Here is a 23,652-nt window from a genome sequence, read left to right on the forward strand (position 1 = left end):
TTCCCTTGGAGAGTTCATCAATGAGCTTGACGCCTTGATAAGTTCCTTTCCTGAGGATGGTTCACCCCTCACAGTTCTTGGTGACTTTAACGTCCCTACGTCTACCTTTGACTCATTTCTCTCTGCCTCCTTCTTTCCACTCCTCTCCTCTTTTGACCTCACCCTCTCACCGTCCCCCCCTACTCACAAGGCAGGCAATACGCTTGACCTCATCTTTACTAGATGCTGTTCTTCTACTAAGCTCACTGCAACTCCCCTCCAAGTCTCCGACCACTACTTTGTATCCTTTTCTCTCTCGCTCTCCTCCAACACTACTCACTCTGCCCCTACTTAGATGGTAATGCGCCATCGCAACCTTCGCTCTCTCTCTCCCGCTACTCTCTCCTCTTCCATCCTATCATCTCTTCCCTCTGCTAAATCCTTCTCCCTCCAATCTCCTGATTCTGCCTCCTCAACCCTCCTCTCCTCCCTTTCTGCATCCTTTGACTCTCTATGTCCCCTATCCTCCAGGCCGGCTCGGTCCTCCCCTCCTGCTCCGTGGCTTGACGACTCATTGCGAGCTCACAGAACAGGGCTCCGGGCAGCCGAGCGGAAATGGAGGAAAACTAGACTCCCTGCGGACCTGGCATCTTTTCACTCCCTCCTCTCTACATTTTCTTCCTCTGTTTCTGCTGCTAAAGCCACTTTCAACCACTCTAAATTCCAAGCATCTACCTCTAACCCTAGGAAGCTCTTTGCCACCTTCTCCTCCCTGCTGAATCCCCCCCCCCCCCTCTCTGTGGATGACTTCGTCAACCATTTTGAAAAGAAGGTTGACGACATCCGATCCTCGTTTGTTAAGTCAAATGACACTTTCTCCCCTCTCTCTCCAGATGAAATCTTGCGACTTGTGACGGCCGGCCGCCCAACAACCTGCCCGCTTGACCTTATCCCCTCCTCTCTTCTCCAGACCATTTCCGGAGACCTTCTTCCTTACCTCACCTCGCTCATCAACTCATCCTTGACCGCTGGCTATGTCCCTTCCGTCTTCAAGAGAGCGAGAGTTGCACCCTTTCTCAAAAAACCTACATTCGATCCCTCCGATGTCAACAACTACAGACCAGTATGCCTTCTTTCTTTTCTCTCCAAAACTCTTGAGCGTGCCGTCTTTAGCCAACTCTCTTGCTATCTCTCTCAGAATGACCTTCTTGATCCAAACAAGTCAGGTTTCAAGACTGGTCATTCAACTGAGACTGCTCTTCTCTGTGTCACGGAGGCTCTCCGCACTGCTAAAGCTAACTCTCTCTCCTCTGCTCTCGTCCTTCTAGACCTATCTGCTGCCTTTGATACTGTGAACCATCAGATCCTCCTCTCCACCCTCTCCGAGTTGGGCATCTCCGGCGCGGCTCACTCTTGGATTGCGTCCTACCTGACAGGTCGCTCCTACCAGGTGGCGTGGCGAGAATCTGTCTCCGCACCACGTGCGCTCACCACTGGTGTCCCCCAGGGCTCAGTTGTAGGCCCTCTCCTATTCTCGCTATACACCAAGTCACTTGGCTCTGTCATATCCTCACATGGTCTCTTCTATCATTGCTACGCAGACGACACACAATTAATCTTCTCCTTTCCCCCTTCTGATAACCAGGTGGCGAATCGCATCTCTGCATGTCTGGCAGACATATCAGTGTGGATGACGGATCACCACCTCAAGCTGAACCTCGGCAAGACGGAGCTGCTCTTCCTCCCGGGGAAGGACTGCCCGTTCCATGATCTCGCCATCACGGTTGACAACTTCGTTGTGTCCTCCTCCCAGAGTGCAAAGAGCCTTGGCGTGACCCTGGACAACACCCTGTCGTTCTCCGCTAACATCAAGGTGGTGACCCGATCCTGTAGGTTCATGCTCTACAACATTCGCAGAGTACGACCCTGCCTCACACAGGAAGCGGCACAGGTCCTAATCCAGGCACTTGTCATCTCCCGTCTGGATTACTGCAACTCGTTGTTGGCTGGGCTCCCTGCCTGTGCCATTAAACCCCTACAACTCATCCAGAACGCTGCAGCCCGTCTGGTGTTCAACCTTCCCAAGTTCTCTGACGTCACCCCGCTCCTCCGCACACTCCACTGGCTTCCAGTTGAAGCTCGCATCTGCTACAAGACCATGGTGCTTACCTACGGAGCTGTGAGGGGAACGGCACCTCCGTACCTTCAGGCTCTGATCAGTCCCTACACCCAAACGAGGGCATTGCGTTCATCCACCTCTGGCCTGCTGGCCCCCCTACCTCTGCAGAAGCACAGTTCCCGCTCAGCCCAGTCAAATCTGTTCGCTGCTCTGGCACCCCAATGGTGGAACAAGCTCCCTCACGACGCCAGGACAGCGGAGTCACTCACCACCTTCCGGAGACACTTGAAACCCCACCTCTTTATGGAATACCTGGGATAGGATAAAGTAATCCTATCACCACCCCCCCAAAAAAAAAAAAAATCGCTCTGGATAAGAGTGTCTTCTAAATGACGAAAATGTAAATGTAAAATGTTATAGTCACTAGTTTCCATAGACATGCCTCCACTACATTCTACCTTATACCACAAATACATTTTTCCCTAAAACATTAAATCTAACCCATAACACATTAATTACTACTGCTCATATTCTTACTACAATATTCAAATGTACCAATAAATCCTCTTACCATCATTACTACCCCCTTTTCTGAACACATGAGTCACAACGTGATTCATGCTTTCAAAAACAAAACACCAACATTGCCTATTAAACCATAATAATACATTTTATTAAAATGACAACGTAATACCTTAATTTACTTCTATCCCGCAAAGTAATCCAAGATTAGTACAATTTACTAGCAACAGGTATCCCTCATTCAGGGAAAGCTCTCTCTCTCTTGTTATTTTATGGTTCGAATCACATATATTATTACCAAATTATAAACTTCTTCACAATTTTCAGTTTTATAAATTACCCTCAACTCGGTAAAATAAACTATCTTAAAGTCCTCTTCTCATTGTCTTTAGAATTACCAGTGTGGATGATCAAGTCACACTAGAAAGTCAAAACAGAGTTCAGAGGTCATTGAAATCCTTCAACGAATTGTTCCATCCAATAGTATACTAAACATTACCAACATTCAAAACATTTCATAAATGTTACTTATCTCAAGTGTACATTAATTCCTCATGACATTTCTTCTCATAAGAAATCATGTATACCCAAAACTCAGTCAAAAAAGAAAAACAATACTTCATAAAATTCACTGTGTGTGCTCCTTTAAGACTTATCACCTTTGACCTGTTGAAAAACCCCTAAAATCAAAATAAAGACCCTTTATAAACATCCTACTAGGTGTGTTGTGTTTTATTTGAAAAACCCAATTGAAAAACAACAAACAAAAATAGCCAGGCCTTACTTAATTTGGTAGCTCCCTTTTACGACCTAATACTGCCCAACTTCACTAAACTGCTCCCCTAGCCCTGGGCAACATTCCAATGAGATAAGCAAATCCCCTTTCTCCTGGAAGAGAAATTATACATTTTGTTAACATTCAATTACAATCAGTAATCCAAAAATAGTAAGTACACACAAAACATGATACAGATATACACAGTCCTATCTCATCAATAATCGTTTGTATCAATCTAATTCCTCATAACTACTCCATAAAAAGATTATATAAAATCTCTCAAAAGATGATAACCACTCAAAATTCCTCAAGTATACAATGATTATGTTTAATTGATTACCCTTCAGATCATATCCTCTTTAAATCTCACAATGATTATTGAACCCCTAAATCTGCTCCATGTGATCCCATATCAAATGATCCATTATCGTTTACTTGATCAACAACATAGGAACATCTGTTTCCCCTTCTATTGTTCCTGTCACCCCTGTAAATGTCATATTTCAGTCATTAGCCAATACAATCACGTACTCCGTGTAAGTAAGACGTGATATTTTATCCCATGCATCTATTTAAAAAATGTGAGATACGTTGTCTCCTACTCTTCCCTTAACATAATGCTATAGTAGACTTCCATCAATCCTGGGAAAAAAAGAAAAACGCCCACTCACAAAACACTAGATAATACCATGTTTCATTAAGTTCACTACACCTTCTAATATAAACCTATAACCCCTTTCTATTCATTTAATCATCGCAACCTGTTGCATTGATGTTTTAAAATATAAACCTATTGTTTAATAACTTCATAACATACAAAAAATGTTTACTTAATCCATCATCCTAATAGTAACAACTATATCCCATTGTTCAACGTACCATAAACAGATTATAGTTTTTAGAATTAATGAACTGTCTGCATAACTGCATAACATGTTGTTTAAACAAACTATAGAATTTAATAATAATAATTACCAATGATCAAATAACGTTCCATATTCAACCATCTAGACATGTTCTTCATATCATCCCAATGCTTCCTACATATGTCAATATAGCCCAACTATCACTACTTCCTTTCACCCTCTTACAAAATCATGTCATTAGTAAATTTTCTCCACAAAGCACTACTACCTAATAACATATTTTCATTCACCTAAATATTAATAATTATTTTAATGCCAGTCTTATTAAACAATCCAATTCAACATCAATTCAACGTGTTTCATCACCCAATTAACTTACTTACTTTGTAAACCCTCTACAATTGTCAAGGGGTGCTGAAGGTGGGTGTGGTGCATGAATCAAGCGCAGGACGCAGAAGCTCAGCCCAAAAGACTTTAGTGCAATATTCACGTAGAAAATAAGCACAATAAGCCCGAAGGCGAAATCACGGCGCACACAGGCGTCAAACAAACGGCGCACTAACATGTGCGAAAAACCTCTCCAAAACACTGGAGGGAAGTACGTAGCTCCAACACGAAAACAGAAGAGCAATCACACACAAAGACAAACACAACCAACGAGAACTAAATAGGACACTAACGAGGACTAACAAGACACAGGTGTACAACATAAAGACAAAACCAAACGAACATGAAACATAGATCGGTGGCAGCTAGTACTCCGGGGACGACGACCGCCGAAGCCTGCCCGAACCAGGAGGAGGAGCAGCCTCGGCCGAAACCGTGACAACAATATCTATTATTCTCTATCGCTAACTTTCCATATAACGGTACCTCAACAATATATAAATTATTGTGAAGTTATAGTCAAAACAAATAAAACATCTATTCACCGATATGCAACTTTAATTACTATGTTATACTATTCGCTATGTGCTGGTAAGACAATTCCTTTGACGTAATGTTATCAATTCATCTAGTAATCTAGGTCAATAGCATCAATGTAAAATATTTGCTTTCTGTCCCTTCCTGGGCTCGAACCAGGGACGCTCTACACATATCAACAACATTTACCATCGAAACACCATTACCCGTCGCTCCACAAAATCCGCAATCCTTGCAAAGCAAGTTAAACAACTACTTCCCTGTCGCATAGCAAGTTATGTCACCAAATGAAACCCCACTAGCTCTCACCGCTAACTAGCTAGCCATTTCACACCGATAACATTCACCAGCCTTTTGACATCCTCTGTTTTCACATCAACTAGTGATCTGTTTACACCTCATTTAACCCATTATTACACTTAAAGCTCTTTCACGTTCAGCGAGACCCAGTTGCTAACACTCGCAGACAAAATATGGAAACCCCTTCTTACTAGTATACCAAATAATCTCCATGCTCAAGCCGCGTTCTGCATTTACCTCTATCGTAGGGTTTAAAAACTGAGTTAAAAACATTAACAATCCTAAATTGTTAATCAGAGTGCACAGGTGGCACAGGTGCGTTGAATGTTGATACCAACAATGGATGGAAACAATCTGAGAGGCAGAGGAGGAAGAGTACGTGTAAGAGGTGGTGGACGAGGAGGAAGAGTACGAGGAAGAGGAAGAGCAAGACCAAGAACAGTAATTTCAGAAGAAATTCAAGCAACTGTGATAGACCATGTTGTTGTTCATGGAATGACAATGAGGGAAGCAGGACAAAGAGTACAACCCAATTTGAACAGATTCTCTGTGGCCACCATAATCAGGACATTCAGAGAAGAGAACAGGTAATTGTTTCTTTTTATTTTGGTCATTGAAAGTTGACTGTATACAAGTACATCACTTTGTCAATAGAAAGGGGACTGGGGAAAAAAAGAATAATTTTCTTACCATACAATATTTTACGTATAGAAGTAATGTCCATTACTATTTTTACTGTATGTATATGTTTGTAAGTGCATTTTCCCTTTTTGTAGAATTGCAAGACTACCACATGAGTGTGGAAGGCCTGCTATGTTCTCCCAACAGCAAAAGGCTCTCATTGTTGATATGGTCCTTCAAAACAATGCCATCCGACCGCATGAAATACAGCAAAGAGTTGTTGAACACAATGTAAACTTTGAAGGAATCAACAGTGTCAGCCTATCTACCATTGACCGTGTCCTCCAGCGCAACAGGGTACGCATGAAGCAAGTGTACAGAGTACCCTTTGAGCGCAACTCAGAAAGGGTCAAAGATCTACGATTTCAGTATGTGCAAGTAAGTGTACACTCAGACACTTTCAGCGCTGATGCTTACAGTACAATGCTATGCTACTAGCCTACTGTTACTGTAAACTGCACTATATTGTAGTGTATGTAAATCAGGAGTGCATACAAATGTACTATTGCAGAAGTCTGTCTTTCTGTATCACTTACTAAACTACTTATTTATCTATTTTTATATATAGAGAGTGTTTGAATTGGATTCCATGGAAAGGCCACATTAATACATTTTTGTAGATGAAGCAGGGTTCAATCTGGCGAAGAGGAGAAGGAGAGGCAGGAACATAATTGGCCAACGTGCCATTGTGGAAGTCCCTGGCCAGCGTGGTGGCAATGTCACGCTTTGTGCAGCCATAAGTAATCGTGGGGTTCTCCACCGTCATGCAACCCTGGGGCCATATAACACTGAACATCTTCTTACATTTCTGGGTGGTCTTCGGGATGTTTTGTTTGAGCGTGAGCAGCAGGATCATCAGCAGGCAGTGCATCCTGTCTATGTCGTGGTTTGGGACAATGTCAGCTTTCACCGTGGTGTCCGGATACGCGAGTGGTTCAACATCAACCAGCGATTCATAAATGTTTGCCTTCCACCATACAGCCCTTTCCTCAACCCAATAGAATAGTTTTTCTCTGCGTGGCGGTGGAAGGTCTATGACCGAAATCCATATACCAGGGGAAATCTCTTACAGGCAATGGAATTGGCCTGTGGTGACATAGGTGTGGAGTGGAGTGTTGTCAAGGCTGGATCCGGCACACCAGAGGGTTTTTCCCCCGTTGCCTGGCAAGGGACAACGTTGCCTGTGATGTGGACGAAGTCCTCTGGCCGGAACCAGCACAAAGACGTGATGCTGAGGCAGAATGAATCTCTCATTAACTTTGATTTCGCAGTTGCACAACATTTTTGAGTGTACTGTAATGTGCTTTTCATTTAGAGTTTTCTTTGTTCTTTGGGCTTTTGCAGTTGGACTACTGTATTTTTATGCAAGTGCTGAATATACAGACATTCAATACTTTATTACTTGCAGTACTTACAGTATACAATATATTCACTTTACTAAGTTGTGATTACTATACCTTTTGTTTTACAGTTTTTTCAATTGTTTAAGCACAATTTTGAAAACAGGGCCCGGTTTGTCAAAACACTACACACAATTAGCACAACCCTACACCAAAGTAGCACAACACTTCAGATCATTTGCAAAATGGAACACTTTTGTCAAAACTATACACGACTTCATAAAAACAATATTTTGTTTCCATACGAAACACAAACATTTCACATGACTTCAATCTTTTTGAACCAGTTACACACTGCTGTTGCTAACCTAAAACACTTTTAGCAAGTCTAATTCTCAGTGATTAGAGTACTGTAAATGAAGTACACAGAGAAAGTGCAACTATCCAAACACTACACAAGACCAATGCTGCAGACTGAGGAAAATATCATTTATTTCTCTCCATATACCCAAATCAGTCAACATGTCAACATGGAGAATCACAACAAAACATGTCCCAGTTTTCATGCTACTACAGTAGTGTGCATAACACTGTTAGCTCAGCAAACAAATGTAAAATACTGTATCCAGTACAGGTTACAATTACAGTAAATAACAACAACAACAAACATAAAAAATAATCTGAAAAAAACTGACAATATTGTACAGAAAATACTACAGTAAACATTCTATACATTATCTCTTCGCCTAGCTGGATCTGGCCAGAGAATTTCATCAACATCACAAGCAATATCCTCATTAGCAAGACAACGCGGGAAGAACCGTCTTGAATGTCGAATCCATCCTTGCACAGCTGCGGCGTCGACTTGGTCATAGGCGTCCTCCATGGCCTGAATGAGGGGTCCCTGAGCCTGGGGCTGGAGATCGTAAACCTTCCACCGCCATGCAGAGAAAAACTATTCGATAGGGTTTAGAAATGGAGAGTATGGTGGAAGGTATAGTACTGTCAACTGTGGATGGTGTTGAAACCAGTTCTGGACCAAAGCAGAGCGGTGGAATGACACATTGTCCCAGATGACAGTGTATTGCATCTGGTGCATTTCATTACCTGCTGTGACGATGTGGTGCAATCGGTCCAAAAATGCAAGAATGTGAGGTGTGTTGTAAGGGCCCATTTTGGCATGCCGGAGGAGAACCCCATGCTGTGAAATGGCAGCGCAAAGGGTGATGTTACCCCCACCTTGCCCTGGGACATTGATTATAGCCCTGTGGCCAATGATATTTCTGCCTCTCCTTCTTGCTTTTGTGAGGTTGAACCCTGCCTCATCAATATACAGTGGGGGGAAAAAGTATTTAGTCAGCCACCAATTGTGCAAGTTCTCCCACTTAAAAAGATGAGAGAGGCCTGTAATTTTCATCATAGGTACACGTCAACTATGACAGACAAATTGAGGAAAAAAAATCCAGAAAATCACATTGTTGGATTTTTTATGAATTTATTTGCAAATTATGGTGGAAAATAAGTATTTGGTAACCTACAAACAAGCAAGATTTCTGGATCTCACAGACCTGTAACTTCTTCTTTAAGAGGCTCCTCTGTCCTCCACTCGTTACTTGTATTACAGTTTTTTTGGATTGCTTACACACTAAAATTAAAAGTAGTACACTATTAGCAAAACCTTACACTCAAGAAGCAAAACATCAGCCCATATTTGCACAACTATAAGCACATTGTCAACCTTACACTTGTTGCAAAACTCTACACACAGTGATTTGCAAAACACTAAACACAGTTAACATACATTACACACAAAAATCTATCATGAAGTCACGTCCTTGCAATACCAAAGCACTGACTGTCAAATTACCACACCGTCCAACCAATTGGTTCAACACAGTCATCAGGTGTGCAAACACTCGTTTGCTTAATTGTAGACACACCAATCAGGTGTATAAGCACTATAAAAAGCAGCAGGTGAGTTCATCGGTCTTCAAGCACAATGGAAAGAGTCAGAGAAAGAGTAAGACGAGGAGGAGGAGGAGGAGGAGGACGACGAGGAGAACGAGGAGAACGAGGAGGACGAGGAGGAGAACGAGGAGAACGAGGAGGACGAGGAGAACGAGGAGGAGAACGAGGAGAACGAGGAGGGGAACGAGGAGAACGAGGAGGACGAGGAGAACGAGGAGGACGAGGAGGAGGACGAGGAGGAGGAGGAAGGGGAGGAAGAGGAAGAGGAAGAGGAAGACAAGAAGGTGCTCAAAGAGGACCGAATCTGACAAATGAGATCCGCGCAACACTGGTTGACCACATTGTCAACCACGGCCTGACGCTGAGGGAGGCTGGACTGCGAGTACAGCCAAATCTAAGCCGATATACAGTGGCAAGTGTGATGAGAACATTTCGACTGGAAAATAGGTATTGTAAAAATATCATCATATCAAAAACATCTGCACGGTTTCAGTAACTGCTTACAGTACTATATTCTATGCACTATCAGCACTTCTGTTACCTTTTCCTGTGAAATTACTGTACTATTGTATACTGTTTTTTTTTCTACATAGGATTGAGGGTCAGGGACGACAAGGGGGAAGGCCTCCTATGTTCACAGAACAGCAAGAGAGGGAGATAGTAAACATGGTTTTGGCCAACAATGCTATAACACTCAAGCAGCTCCAAGCTAACATTGTCAATAACCACGCCATTTTCAACGATATCCATCAGGTCTCAACATCAACACTGGCACGCATCCTAAAAAAAAAACATATTCAAATGAAGCAAATTTATCGAGTGCCTTTCGAGCGCAATTCCGAAAGGGTGAAACGACTGCGGCATGATTATGCAGAGGTATGTATTCACTTTAGCAGTGTGATCTTGCATACTGTCTCATAATCTTTTACTGTACTGTAATATGTATACTAGATCTACACTGAACTACACAATTTTGCCTGACACTGTTTTTCAGAGAGTTTTACGAATGGATGGAGAGGAGATCCAGCATGAGTTCATTTACGTAGATGAGGCTGGGTTCAACCTGACGAGAACACGAAGGAGGGGAAGAAACATCATTGGCCACAGGGCTATAGTCAATGTCCCAGGGCAACGTGGGGGTAATATAACACTCTGTGCAGCCATTACACAGAATGGGGTCCTCCACCGCCATGCCCATATGGGCCCTTACAACACAGCACTCATACTTACATTCTTGGACCAATTGCACAACATAACAGCAGCAAATCAAATCGATCATATGCAATACATTGTTGTCTGGGACAATGTGTCTTTCCACCGCTCTGCTCTGGTTCAGAACTGGTTTCAGCAACATCCACATTTCACCGTCCTATATCTTCCACCATACTCTCCATTCCTCAACCCTATAGAAGAGTTTTTCTCGGCATGGCGGTGGAAGGTATATGATCTCCGTCTCCAGGCTGAGGTACCCCTCATCCAAGCCATGGAGGAGGCCTGTGACCAGATGGAGGTAGCAGCAATGCAAGGATGGATTCGTCATTCAAGACGTTTCTTTCCAAGGTGTCTTGCTAATGACAACATTGCCTGCGATGTTGATGAAATTCTCTGGCCAGATCCAGCTAGGCGAAGAGACAATGTCTAGTTATTTTAAAAAAAAAAATTTGAACTTACAATACGTAAAGTGACGTTTGGTTACAGTATTATGAATCTCCATGTCAACATTTTGGGCGTGTTGAGAAATAAATGAGTTTCTTCAGTCTGCAACATTGGTCTTGTGTAGTGTTTGGTGAATTTACATTATATTTGTACTTTGTTGATAGTAGCCTACTCTAATCATAGGGAAGTAGAAGTGCTAAAAGTGTTTTTGGTTTATCACAGCAGAGTGTAACTCGTGCAAACAGAGTATAGTAATGTGAAACGTGTGTGTTTCATATGGTAACAAAGTGTGGTTTTTAAAAAGAAGTGTATAGTTTTTACAAGAGTGTTTAATTTTGCAAAGGATCTGTAGTGTTTTGCTAATTGGGTGTGTGGTTGTGCTAATTGTCTGTAGTGTTTTGAAAACACGGGCCCTGTTTTGAAAATTGTGCTTAAGCAATCAAAAAAAACTGTAATGGCACCTGTTTGAACTTGTTATCAGTATAAAAGACACCTGTCCACAACCTCAAACAGTCACACTCCAAACTCCACAATGGCCAAGACCAAAGAGCTGTCAAAGGACACCAGAAACAAAATTGTAGACCTGCACCAGGCTGGGAAGACTGAATCTGCAATAGGTAAGCAGCTTGGTTTGAAGAAATCAACTGTGGGAGCAATTATTAGGAAATGGAAGACATACAAGACCACTGATAATCTCCCTCGATCTGGGGCTCCACGCAAGATCTCACCCCGTGGGGTCAAAATGATCACAAGAACGGTGAGCAAAAATCCCAGAACAACACGGGGGGACCTAGTGAATGACCTGCAGAGAGCTGGGACCAAAGTAACAAAGCCTACCATCAGAAACACACTACGCCGCCAGCGACTCAAATCCTGCAGTGCCAGACGTGTCCCCCTGCTTAAGCCAGTACATATCCAGGCCCGTCTGAAGTTTGCTAGAGTGCATTTGGATGATCCAGAAGAGGATTGGGAGAATTTCATATGGTCAGATGAAACCAAAATATAACTTTTTGGTAAAAACTCAACTCGTCGTGTTTGGAGGACAAAGAATGCTGAGTTGCATTCAAAGAACACCATACCTACTGTGAAGCATGGGGGTGGAAACATCATGCTTTGGGGCTATTTTTCTGCAAAGGGACCAGGACGACTGATCCGTGTAAAGGAAAGAATGAATGGGGCCATGTATCGTGAGATTTTGAGTGAAAACCTCCTTCCATCAGCAAGGGCATTGAAGATGAAACGTGGCTGGGTCCTTCAGCATGACAATGATCCCAAACACACCGCCCGGGCAACGAAGGAGTGGCTTCGTAAGAAGCATTTCAAGGTCCTGGAGTGGCCTAGCCAGTCTCCAGATCTCAACCCCATAGAAAATCTTTGGAGGGAGTTGAAAGTCTGTGTTGCCCATCGACAGCCCCAAAACATCACTGCTCTAGAGGAGATCTGCATGGAGGAATGGGCCAAAATACCAGCAACAGTGTGTGAAAACCTTATGAAGACTTACAGAAAACGTTTGACCTGTGTCATTGCCAACAAAGGGTATATAACAAAGTATTGAGAAACTTTTGTTATTGACCAAATACTTATTTTCCACCATAATTTGCAAATAAATTCATTAAAAATCCTACAATGTGATTTTCTGGATTCTTTTTCCTAATTTTGTCTGTCATAGTTGACGTGTACCTATGATGAAAATTACAGGCCTCTCTCATCACAATTGGTGGCTGACTAAATACTTTTTTCCCCCACTGTCTATGAATTCATTCAGGATTTCCTCAGCATCCATCCGCAAAACTCTCTGAAATACAGTGAAAGACAAGATTGTGTGGTTCAGGATAGGTCTAGTATACAGTCAATGTAAAAAAGTCATGTGTGCAGTATGCAACATCACAGTGCTAAAGTGAACAATACAAACCTCCACATACTCATGCCGCTGCCGTTTGACCCTCTCTGAATTCCGCTCAAAAGGCACTCGATAAAGTTGTTTCATTTGAACCTGATGTATTTTCAGGATGCGTGCCAGTGTTGACTGAGAGACCTGATGGATATGATTGAAAATGGCATGGTCACCGATAATGTTGGCTTGTAGTTCTCTGAGCCTGATAGTATTATTGGCCAAAACCATGTATATAATCTCTCTCTCTTGTTCTTGCGTGAATATGGGCCCCCTTCCTCCTTGTCGTTCCCGACCCTCGATCCTATGTAGAGAATAATACATGTAACTTACTGTACAATGTCACAGGAAGGGGTATCACAAGTGCTGATATGGTGCATACAATAAGCGGCTGATTACTGTAACTGTAGAAAGATCTTCTTTTACCTGTTTTCCTGTCGAAAAGTCCTTATAACAGATGCCACTGTATATCTGCTAAGATTTGGCTGAACTCTCAGTCCAGCCTCCCTCAGCGTCAATCTGTGGTTCACAACATGGTCCACTAGTGTTGCACGAATGTCATTTGATAAGTTTGGTCCTCTTCTTCTTTGTGCACGTTCTCCTCCTGCTTCAGGTCTTCCTCGACCTCTGGCTCGGCCTCTGCCTCTTCCTCTACCTCCTTCTCCTCCTCTGTGTACTCCTCCTCTCACCCTCACTCTTCTTCTGACTCCTTCCATTTTGGTTGAAGGCAGGTGAACCTACCTGCTGCATTTTTATAGTGCTTAAACCTGATTGGTGTGTCTACAATTTAGCAATCATGTGTTTGTGCACCTGATGGCTGTGTTTAACAGATTGGCTCATAGGTGTGGTAATTTCACAGTCAGTGCTTTGGAATTGCAAGGAAGTGACATCATGATATACTTCTGTTTCTGATGAATACAAGTGTGTTTAGTGTTTTGCAAATCACTGTGTGTAATGTTTTGCAAATAGTGTGAAGCTGACAATGTGCTTACAGTTGTGCAAATCTAGCCTTGTGTTTTGCTCCTTGAGTGTAAGGTTTTGCTAATTGTGGGAAAAGTTTAGTTTTAGTGTGTAAGCAATCGTAAAAAACTGTAATTGCAAAATGTGTTTACTATATAATTTTTTTATTTTAATGGTGTAACTACATGCCCTGGACGCTGTGTTCTGCATTTTTTGATGTAGTGTCTAATGAACGCTCTGTAGTGTTTATATATTGACTGGCTGTGTGTATGATCTGAAAGCATTGTTTGATTTTGAGCACAGATTAAATGGTTTTGAGGCAATTGTTTGATTTTGCCAGAAGAGTCAGGGGTTTTGTGAATGTAGTTTGAAGATTTGGTTTTGTGTTGAAAGTTTTGAGAAAATGGGTGAAGGTTTCAAGAAATGTGTCTTAGCAATCGAGAAAAACTGTAATACACAATTTAGAAGGGAAAACATAACCAGATACCATCAACATACAGTATATCAACCATTTGAGGCCCTCAATGGAGCTTGTATTAAATGACATGAAAATGATTACTAATTGTGATGAATCTGTATGACTTTGACTGAGTTAAGTGTGCTGCAAGCAGGGCCGTCATCAGTAATAGATTTAGTACAGTACGCTCAATGCCAAACATTGCACTTGACTCCACTGTCATAAGGCCTACATAACACTGTCATTAACATCATATACCAGTTGTTAAAGTTGGTATAACACAGTTATAAGAGCTTATAACAACTGACTTAGCACGTATAACACCTATAACACCAATGCACTAGCCTGTTAGCTAACCTGAACAACACTTTGTGTCACCAATAAAGTATTACAGCAAGTTGTCATTGATGCCTCAACTGTTTATAACATTTGCTATGTCATCCTTATGTAAACCTTATGTAGGTGTAGGAGGTGGCAATAAAGTCTTCACACCAATTACATAGATACTTCAGGCTATAGTACATCATCACTGTGCGACTTTAAGAGATATGAAATCATCTTCCTGCAACCAAAAGTGCCCATTACCTAATTCAACCCATTACTCCACTTCCCCAAACACTCCATTCACGACACAACACTTTCTCTCAAACCACACACAACAAAAGTCTAATTCCACTTCTATTTTTCAAACACAAGAGCTCTCTGGATTAGTGTGACTAAGTGGTAGCATTATTATCTTCTACCTAATAAATATGACAAATTGTATACAAATATACACCTAAAGATCAGAGATGTACGAGAGAGAGAGAGAGAGAGAGAGAGAGAGAGAGAGAGAGAGAGAGAGAGAGAGAGAGAGAGAGAGAGAGAGAGAGAGAGAGAGATAGAGATAGAGATAGAGATAGAGATAGATAGTAATTGGTACAGAGAGGGGAGAGACAGAGAGGGGAAGTAAAACACAGTAACAAGATTGAGAAGAGAGGGAAAACGATATATAGATACAGTGAGAGTGAGTTTGTGTGTGTCTGTTTTAGGTGTCACTCTCGAAGGTGTGCAGGTAGGTCTTGAGGGAGAGGGTCTGGGTGTAGTTCAGGGTGGTGGAGCGGTACATGTCCAGGCCTGTGAGGATCTCCACGTCTCTGACCCGCGCTGTGTGCAGCTTCAGCAGCTCCTCCACCCACTGTGACTCGTCCTCTGAGCTCTGCAGGACCACCACAAGTCAAGATGAAATGTTTATGTATGTATGTTACATATAAATCATATGTAAATCTGACATTATTATGATCATCGCCTGGCTCATTCAATCTCTTTGTATTATTTATAGAAAGCATTTCAAAAGACTACACACAGAGTTACACGGTCATCAATTTCGAAAGAGCGGAAATTACAATGACGTTACCAAAAAATAAACTAGCTGCATTCATAGAAAACTCACTATATTGTCACGAACGTCGGAGGAAGTGGACCAATGCGCAGCGTGATAAGTGAACATACTTTTTTATTAGAGATGATCACACGAACAAAACAACAAACGATACGAAACGTGAAGTCCTTGGTTACAATACAAACCATACGGAACAAGATCCCACAAACACTGTGGAAAAACAGGCTACCTAAATATGGTTCCCAATCAGAGACAACAAGCAACAGCTGATTCACGTTGCCTCTGATTGAGAACCACACCGGCCAACATAGAAACAAACGAACTAGACAATCACCCTAGCACACAAAACACATAGAAACCACACACCCTGGCTCAACATAACAGAGTCCCAGAGCCAGGGCGTGACAGTACCCCCCCAAAGGCGCGGACTGCGACCGCGCCAAACATAAACCGAACAGGGGAGGGCCGGGTGGGCATTCCTCCTCGGAGGCGGTTCCGGCTCCGGGCTTGACCCCCACCCTCCAACCAACCCCCCAAAGCGCCCCTGGTCCGATCTGGCCCTGCTGGCCGGAGCTGGACTGAACACTGGTGGAGCGGATTGCTCTAGCTCCGGAGTGGAGCAGCTGACCGGTGCCGGACCAGGCACCGGTGGAAACAGGCACGGGCTGTGCCGGACTGACGACGCGCACCACAGGCTCGGTGCGGGGAGCAGGGACGGGCCGGATCGGGCTGACGACGCGCACCATTGGCTTGGTGCGGGGAGCAGGGACGGGCCGAACCGGGCTGACGACGCACACCATTGGCTTGGTGCGGGGAGCAGGGACGGGCCGAACCGGGCTGACGAAGCGCACCACTGGCTTGGTGCGGGAAGCAGGAACAGGCCGGACCGGGCTGACGACGCGCACCACAGGCTTGGTGCGAGGGGCAGGAACATGCCGGACCGGGCTGGCGACGCGCACCACAGGCTCGGTGCGAGGGGCAGGAACAGGCCGGACCGGGCTGACGACGCGCACCACAGGCTTGGTGCGGGGAGCAGGGACGGGCCGAACCGGGCTGACGAAGCGCACCACTGGCTTGGTGCGGGAAGCAGGAACAGGCCGGACCGGGCTGACGACGCGCACCACAGGCTTGGTGCGAGGGGCAGGAACATGCCGGACCGGGCTGGCGACGCGCACCACAGGCTCGGTGCGAGGGGCAGGAACAGGCCGGACCGGGCTGACGACGCGCACCACAGGCTTGGTGCGGGGAGCAGGGACGGGCCGAACCGGGCTGACGAAGCGCACCACTGGCTTGGTGCGGGGAGCAGGAACAGGCTGGACCGGGCTGACGACGCGCACCACAGGCTTGGTGCGAGGGGCAGGAACATGCCGGACCGGGCTGGCGACGCGCACCACAGGCTCGGTGCGAGGGGCAGGAACATGCCGGACCGGGCTGGCGACGCGCACCACAGGCTCGGTGCGAGGGACAGGAACAAGCCGGACCGTACTGGGGACACACACCACTGGCCCTACGCGGGGATCAGGAACGGGCCGGACTGGACTGGCAACACACCCCAGTAACTCTCGCCGTGCCTCTACATTCTCCTTCCCCCTGGTGACCAGTGACTCCCGTAACCTGGCGGCCTCCTTTGCCAACCCGCTGAACCACTCTATCCCGGCCTCCTGCTGCCCCGTCGTCCACGGCGTGAGCCCCCCCCCCCTAAAAAATTTCTGGGCGTCTCTCCTCCCCGTGGGCCAGGCCTCCATGGCTCTCGCCAGACTCTCGCTCCTCTGCTCCAAAGTCCAGCCTCTCTCCTCCTCCCGCGGCTTGACCCAGTCGAGGTTGATATCCTTTAGAGCCCTCTCTGGCGTTGGCTCCTGGACACGCTGCTTGGTCCAGTGATGGTGGGATCTTCTGTCACGAACGTCGGAGGAAGTGGACCAATGCGCAGCGTGATAAGTGAACATACTTTTTTATTAGAGATGATCACACGAACAAAACAACAAACGATACGAAACGTGAAGTCCTTGGTTACAATACAAACCATACGGAACAAGATCCCACAAACACTGTGGAAAAACAGGCTACCTAAATATGGTTCCCAATCAGAGACAACAAGCAACAGCTGATTCACGTTGCCTCTGATTGAGAACCACACCGGCCAACATACAAACAAACGAACTAGACAATCACCCTAGCACACAAAACACATAGAAACCACACACCCTGGCTCAACATAACAGAGTCCCAGAGCCAGGGCGTGACATATATGACCGTCACAAGACACGGTCATGGTTCTACACAGATAGACAAGAGGTCACGGTCATAAACTGATACCGTGGGATAATTGGTGATGGTCATGTAGCCTCAGATTAGCAATTACAGTACGTTTAGTAAAGGTCACAAACAGATAAGTGATCATGCTCATAAACAGTAGTACTAATGAAATACCAATGGTTCAAACAGTAGACCTATACAGCCTCAAGAGTATACAATAAAAGGTAATTATCATTATCATCATGAGACCAGAGGGTCAATGCAGAAATTATTGTTCATTCCAGTATGACGCTTACACATAGTGAACAAGATATATTTGTTATCATAGCACTCCATTTTGAAATCCACAATTGGTAGCCTAGTGGTTAAGCGCTAGGTTACCAATCCCCGAGCCGATGAGGTGAAAAATCTGTCGATGTGCCCTTGAGCACGGCACTTAACCCTAATTGGCGCATGGCACTTAACCCGAGTGGCGCAGTAGTCTAAGGCACTGCAGCGCAGTGCTAGCTGGGCCACTAGAGATCCTGGTTCGAATCCAGGCTCTGTCGTAGCCGGCCGCGACCGGGAGACCCATGGGGCTGCGCAAAATTGGCCCTGCGTCGTCCAGGATAGGGGAAGGAATGGCCGGCAGGGATGTAGCTCAGTTGGTAGAGCATGGCGTTTGCAACGCCAGGGTTGGGGGCCAGTATGAACAAAAAAAATTAAACATTATAATAATTATGCACTCACTAACTGTAAGTCGCTCTGGATAAGAGCGTCTGCTAAATGACTAAAATGTAAATGTAATTGCTCCTGTAAGTTGCTCTGGATAAGAACGTCTGCTAAATGACTATACTGTACAACAAAAAAACTGTCAACGGCAGGGAATTCGTAAAATAACATACAGTGCATTCGGAAAGTATTCAGACCACTTGACTTTTTCCACATTTTGTGACGTTACAGCCTTATTCTAAAATTGATTAACTTGTTTTTTTCCCCTCATCAATCTACACACAATACCCCATAATGGCAAAGCAAAAACAGGTTTTTAGAAATGTTTGCAAATGTATTAAAAATAAACAACTGAAATATTATATTTACATAAGTATTCAGACCCTTTACTCTTTACTTTACCCTTTACTTTAGCACCTTTGGCAGCGATTACAGCCTCGAGTCTTCTTGAGAATGACGCTACAAGCTTGGCACACCTGTATTTGGGGAGTTTCTCCCATTCTTCTCTGCAGATCCTCTCAAGCTCTGTCAGGTTGGATGGGGAGCGTTGCTGCACAGCTATTTTCAGGTCCCTCCAGAGATGTTCGATCGGGTTCAAGTCCGGGCTCTGGCTGGGCCACTCAAGGACATTCAGAGACTTGTCCCAAAGCCACTCCTGTGTTGTCTTGGCTGTGTGCTTAGGGTCATTGTCCTGTTGGAAGGTGAACCTTCGCCCCAGTCTGAGGTCCTGAGTGCTCTGGAGTAGGTTTTCATTAAGGATCTCTCTGTATTTTGCTCCGTTCATCTTTGCCTCGATCCTGACTAGTCTCTCAGTCCCTGCCACTGAAAAACATCCCCACAGCATGATGCTGCCACCACCATGCTTCACCGTAGGGATGGTGCCAGGTTTCCGCCAGACGTGACGCTTGGCATTCATCTTCAATCTTGGTTTTATCAGACCAGAGAATCTTGTTTCTTATGGACTGAGAGTCTTTAGGTGCCTATTGGCAAACTCCAAGCGGGCTGTCATGTCCCTTTTACTGAGGAGTGGCTTCAGTCTGGCCACTCTACCATAAAGGCCTGATTGGTGGAGTGCTGCAGAGATGGTTGTCCTTCTGGAAGGTTCTCCCATCTCCACAAAGGAACTCTGGAGCTCTGTCAGAGTGATCACGGGTTCTTGGTCACCTCCCTGACCAAGGCACTTCTCCCCCGATTGCTCAGTTTGGCCGGGCAGCCAGCTCTAGGAAGAGTCTTGGTGGTTCCAAACTTCTTCCATTTATGAATGATTGAGGCCACTGTGTTCTTGGGGACCTTCAATGCTGCAGAAATGTTTTGGTACCCTTCTCCAGATCTGTGCCTCGATACAATCCTGTCTCGGAGCTCTACGGACAATACCTTTGGCCTCATGGCTTGGTTTTTGCTCTGACGTGCACTGTCAACTGTGGAACCTTATACAGTTATGGAAAAAAGTATTTGATCCCCTGCTGATTTTGTACGTTTGCCCACTTACAAAGAAATGATCAGTCTATCATTTTAATGGTAGGTTTATTTGAACAGTGAGAGACAGAATAACAACAAAAAAATCCAGAAAAACGCATGTAGAAAATGTAATAAATTGATTCACATTTTAATTAGGGAAATAAGTATTTGACCCCTCTGCAAAACATTACTTAGTACTTGGTGGCAAAACCCTTGTTGGCAATCACAGAGGTCAGACGTTTCTTGTAGTTGGCCACCAGGTTTGCACACATTTCAGGAGGGATTTTGTTCCACTCCCCTTTGCAGATCTTCTCCAAGTCATTAAGGTTTCGAGGCTGACGTTTGGCAACTCGAACCTTCAGCTCCCTCCACAGATTTTCTATGGGATTAAGGTCTGGAGACTGGCTAGGCCACTCCAGGACCTTAATGTGCTTCTTCTTGAGCCACTCCTTTGTTGCCTTGGCCGTGTGTTTTGGGTCATTGTCATGCTGGAATACCCATCCACGACCCATTTTCAATGCGCTGGCTGAGGGAAGGAGGTTCTCACCCAAGATTTGACGGTACATTGCCCCATCCATCGTCCCTTTGATGCGGTTAAGTTGTCCTGTCCCCTTAGCAGAAAAACACCCCCAAAGCATAATGTTTCCACCTCCATGTTTGACGGTGGGGATGGTGTTCTTGGGGTCATAGGCAGCATTCCTCCTCCTCCAAACACGGCGAGTTGAGTTGATACCAAAGAGCTTGATTTTGGTCTCATCTGACCACAACACTTTCACCCAGTTCTCCTCTGAATCATTCAGATGTTCATTGGCAAACTTCAGATGGCCCTGTATATGTGCTTTCTTGAGCAGGGGGACCTTGCGGGCGCTGCAGGATTTCAGTTCTTCACGGCGTAGTGTGTTACCAATTGTTTTCTTGGTGTCTATGGTCCCAGCTGCCTTGAGATCATTGACAAGACCCTCCCGTGTAGTTCTGGGCTGATTCCTCACCGTTCTCATGATCATTGCAACTCCACGAGGTGAGATCTTGCAAGGAGCCCCAGGCCGAGGGAGATTGACAGTTATTTTGTGTTTCTTCCATTTGCGAATAATCACACCAACTGTTGTCACCTTCTCACCAAGCTGATTGGCGATGGTCTTGTAGCCCATTCCAGCCTTGTGTAGGTCTACAATCTTGTCCCTGACATCCTTGGAGAGCTCTTTGGTCTTGGCCATGGTGGAGAGTTTGGAATCTGATTGATTGATTGCTTCTGTGGACAGGTGTCTTTTATACAGGTAACAAACTGAGATTAGGAGCACTCCCTTTAAGAGTGTGCTTCTAATCTCAGCTCGTTACCTGTATAAAAGACACCTGGGAGCCAGAAATCTTTCTGATTGAGAGGGGGTCAAATACTTATTTCCCTCATTAAAATGCAAATCAATTTATAACATTTTTGACATGCTTTTTTCTGAATTTTTTTGTTGTTATTCTGTCTCTCACTGTTCAAATAAACCTACCATTAAAATTATAGACTGATCATTTCTTTGTCAGTGGGCAAATGAACAAAATCAGCAGGGGATCAAATACTTTTGTCCCTCACTGTATAGACAGGTGTGTGCCTTTCCAAATCATGCCCAATCAATTCAATTTACCACAGGTGGACTCCAATCCAGTTGTAGAAACATCTCAAGGATGATCAATTGAAACAGGATGCACCTGAGCTCAATTTCGAGTCTCATAGCAAAGGGTCTGAATACTTATGTAAATAAGGTATTTCTGTTTTTTATATTTCTAAAAACCTGTTTTCGCTTTGTGATTATGGGGTATCGTGTGTAGATTGCTGAGGCAATTTTTTTATTTAATCAATTTTAGAATAAGGCTGTAACGTAACAAAATTTGGAAAAAGTCAAGGGGTCTGAATACTTTCCGAAGGCACTGTATTGTGAAATTTGAACTGACACAGAAGGCTGCAATAAATGCCATCTTCTGCTGACAATACAAAGTTGAATACATCCTAATCAAACTGCAAATAAATTCAGTTTCAAACTTAATGTGTAATCTGCATATTGTTTAAGTCATTAACGCGAAGGTCAGAGTTGTGAATGCTTATCTCGGCCCTGAATCAGGCCCTTTATGAGTTTGTGCAGCAAAAGGTTAGTGAGAAGAGTGACAAGTAGCCTACAGAGATGGTCATCTGTATTCATTCTAAAGGTCACTCCAATAATTCAGTAGGGCAAGTGATGTCCCATGAATGGAAGTCTGAACATAAGAAACTGTGGTAAAGGTTGTTAGATGCAGAGTTGACTCAAGGACTGTGCACTGGAATGAACTAAGTACATCCACTACACCATTTAACTGTTCCCTTGAAATAATAATAATATGCCATTTAGCAGACGCTTTCATCCAAAGCAACTTACAGTCATGCGTGCATTCATTTTTACGTATGGGTGGTCCCGGGGATCGAACCCACTACCCTGGCGTTACAAGCGCCATGCTCTACCAATTGAGCTACAGAGGACGATTCAATGATGTAAGACTTTTGAAGTATTAATTAGCATGAAAGTACCATGTGGTGCCAAGAAGTTGTCAAGGGAATAACGTTAGTTGAATTAGTTCACCATCTTTTGCCATGTAATTTCTAAGTAAATAGCTTGTAAATTATATGGTATCGTTCTGTGAAATAAACACGCGCTCTGACAAAAATGTAGTGGTTGGATTCTATTTTTATGGGTTGTGCACTGTGTCTAAAGCAACTTTAAGTGTTGCTTTAGAGAGGCCCAGCCATGGGAAAGAATGGTGGAGCCAGTGCCAAGTTACACATAACCACTCATACAGGGTCAGATACTATTTCATCCATCTCATGGTTACGGTAAGGGGTGGCGGTAGGAAAACCTGATCCTAGATCTGCAGTTAACTTACATTTCTAATGTAGGCTTCTTCAAGCAGAGAGAGAGTCATAGACATAGTGCCCCCATGTGGTGAGAGAATTACCTTGCAGCTCTCGTCATTGTCTGAACGGTGGGGTAGGAGGAAGGAGAAGATATTGAGGGGGCCGTCACACACCTCAGCCGTCTGGTTGACATCCTGACAGTTGGTGATCACTACGTAGTAGTGGGTGGGGACCGGAGCCGAGACTCCGGCGTACCTGGGGGTCACAGTCACATAGCGCTCACTTTAATGAAGATACAGGCACGCACAAACACCCACACCCACACACAAACAGCCACACACATACACCCCCCCTTTGCTTGACATCATGGGCAAATCAAAATAATTCAGCAAGACCTCAGAAAAAATATTGTAGACCTCCACATGTCTGGTTCATCCATGGGAGCAATTTCCAAACGCCTGAAGATACCACGTTCATCTGTACAAACAATAGTACGCAAGTATAAACACCATGGGACAGCGCAGCCGTCATACCGC

General features: G+C 44.4%; 1 protein-coding gene and 1 long non-coding RNA gene across 2 annotated transcripts in view; both read right to left on the reverse strand.

The window, feature by feature from the left end:
* Nucleotides 1–12,774: 12,774 nt before the first annotated feature.
* LOC311115524 lies at nucleotides 12,775–13,737 on the reverse strand. The gene is made up of 3 exons (XR_014611278.1): nucleotides 13,451–13,737; nucleotides 13,046–13,328; nucleotides 12,775–12,928 (listed from the first exon to the last, which is right to left on the reverse strand). It is a non-coding gene; the product is annotated as an uncharacterized lncRNA (long non-coding RNA).
* A 682-nt stretch (nucleotides 13,738–14,419) lies between these two features.
* enpp2l (ectonucleotide pyrophosphatase/phosphodiesterase 2-like) overlaps nucleotides 14,420–23,652 on the reverse strand; it is a 42,465-nt gene continuing 33,232 nt past the window's right edge. The window contains exons 24-25 of the mRNA XM_084154815.1: nucleotides 23,218–23,371; nucleotides 14,420–15,639 (exon numbers count right to left, since the gene is read on the reverse strand). Of these exons, the coding sequence (XP_084010941.1) occupies nucleotides 15,469–15,639; nucleotides 23,218–23,371 (325 nt within the window). The 3' untranslated portion in view covers nucleotides 14,420–15,468. The remainder of the gene's footprint in view (nucleotides 15,640–23,217; nucleotides 23,372–23,652) is intronic.

The sequence above is a fragment of the Coregonus lavaretus genome, assembly GCF_964263955.1.
Source record: "Coregonus lavaretus genome assembly, chromosome: 3".
Taxonomy (NCBI): Eukaryota; Metazoa; Chordata; class Actinopteri; order Salmoniformes; family Salmonidae; genus Coregonus; species Coregonus lavaretus.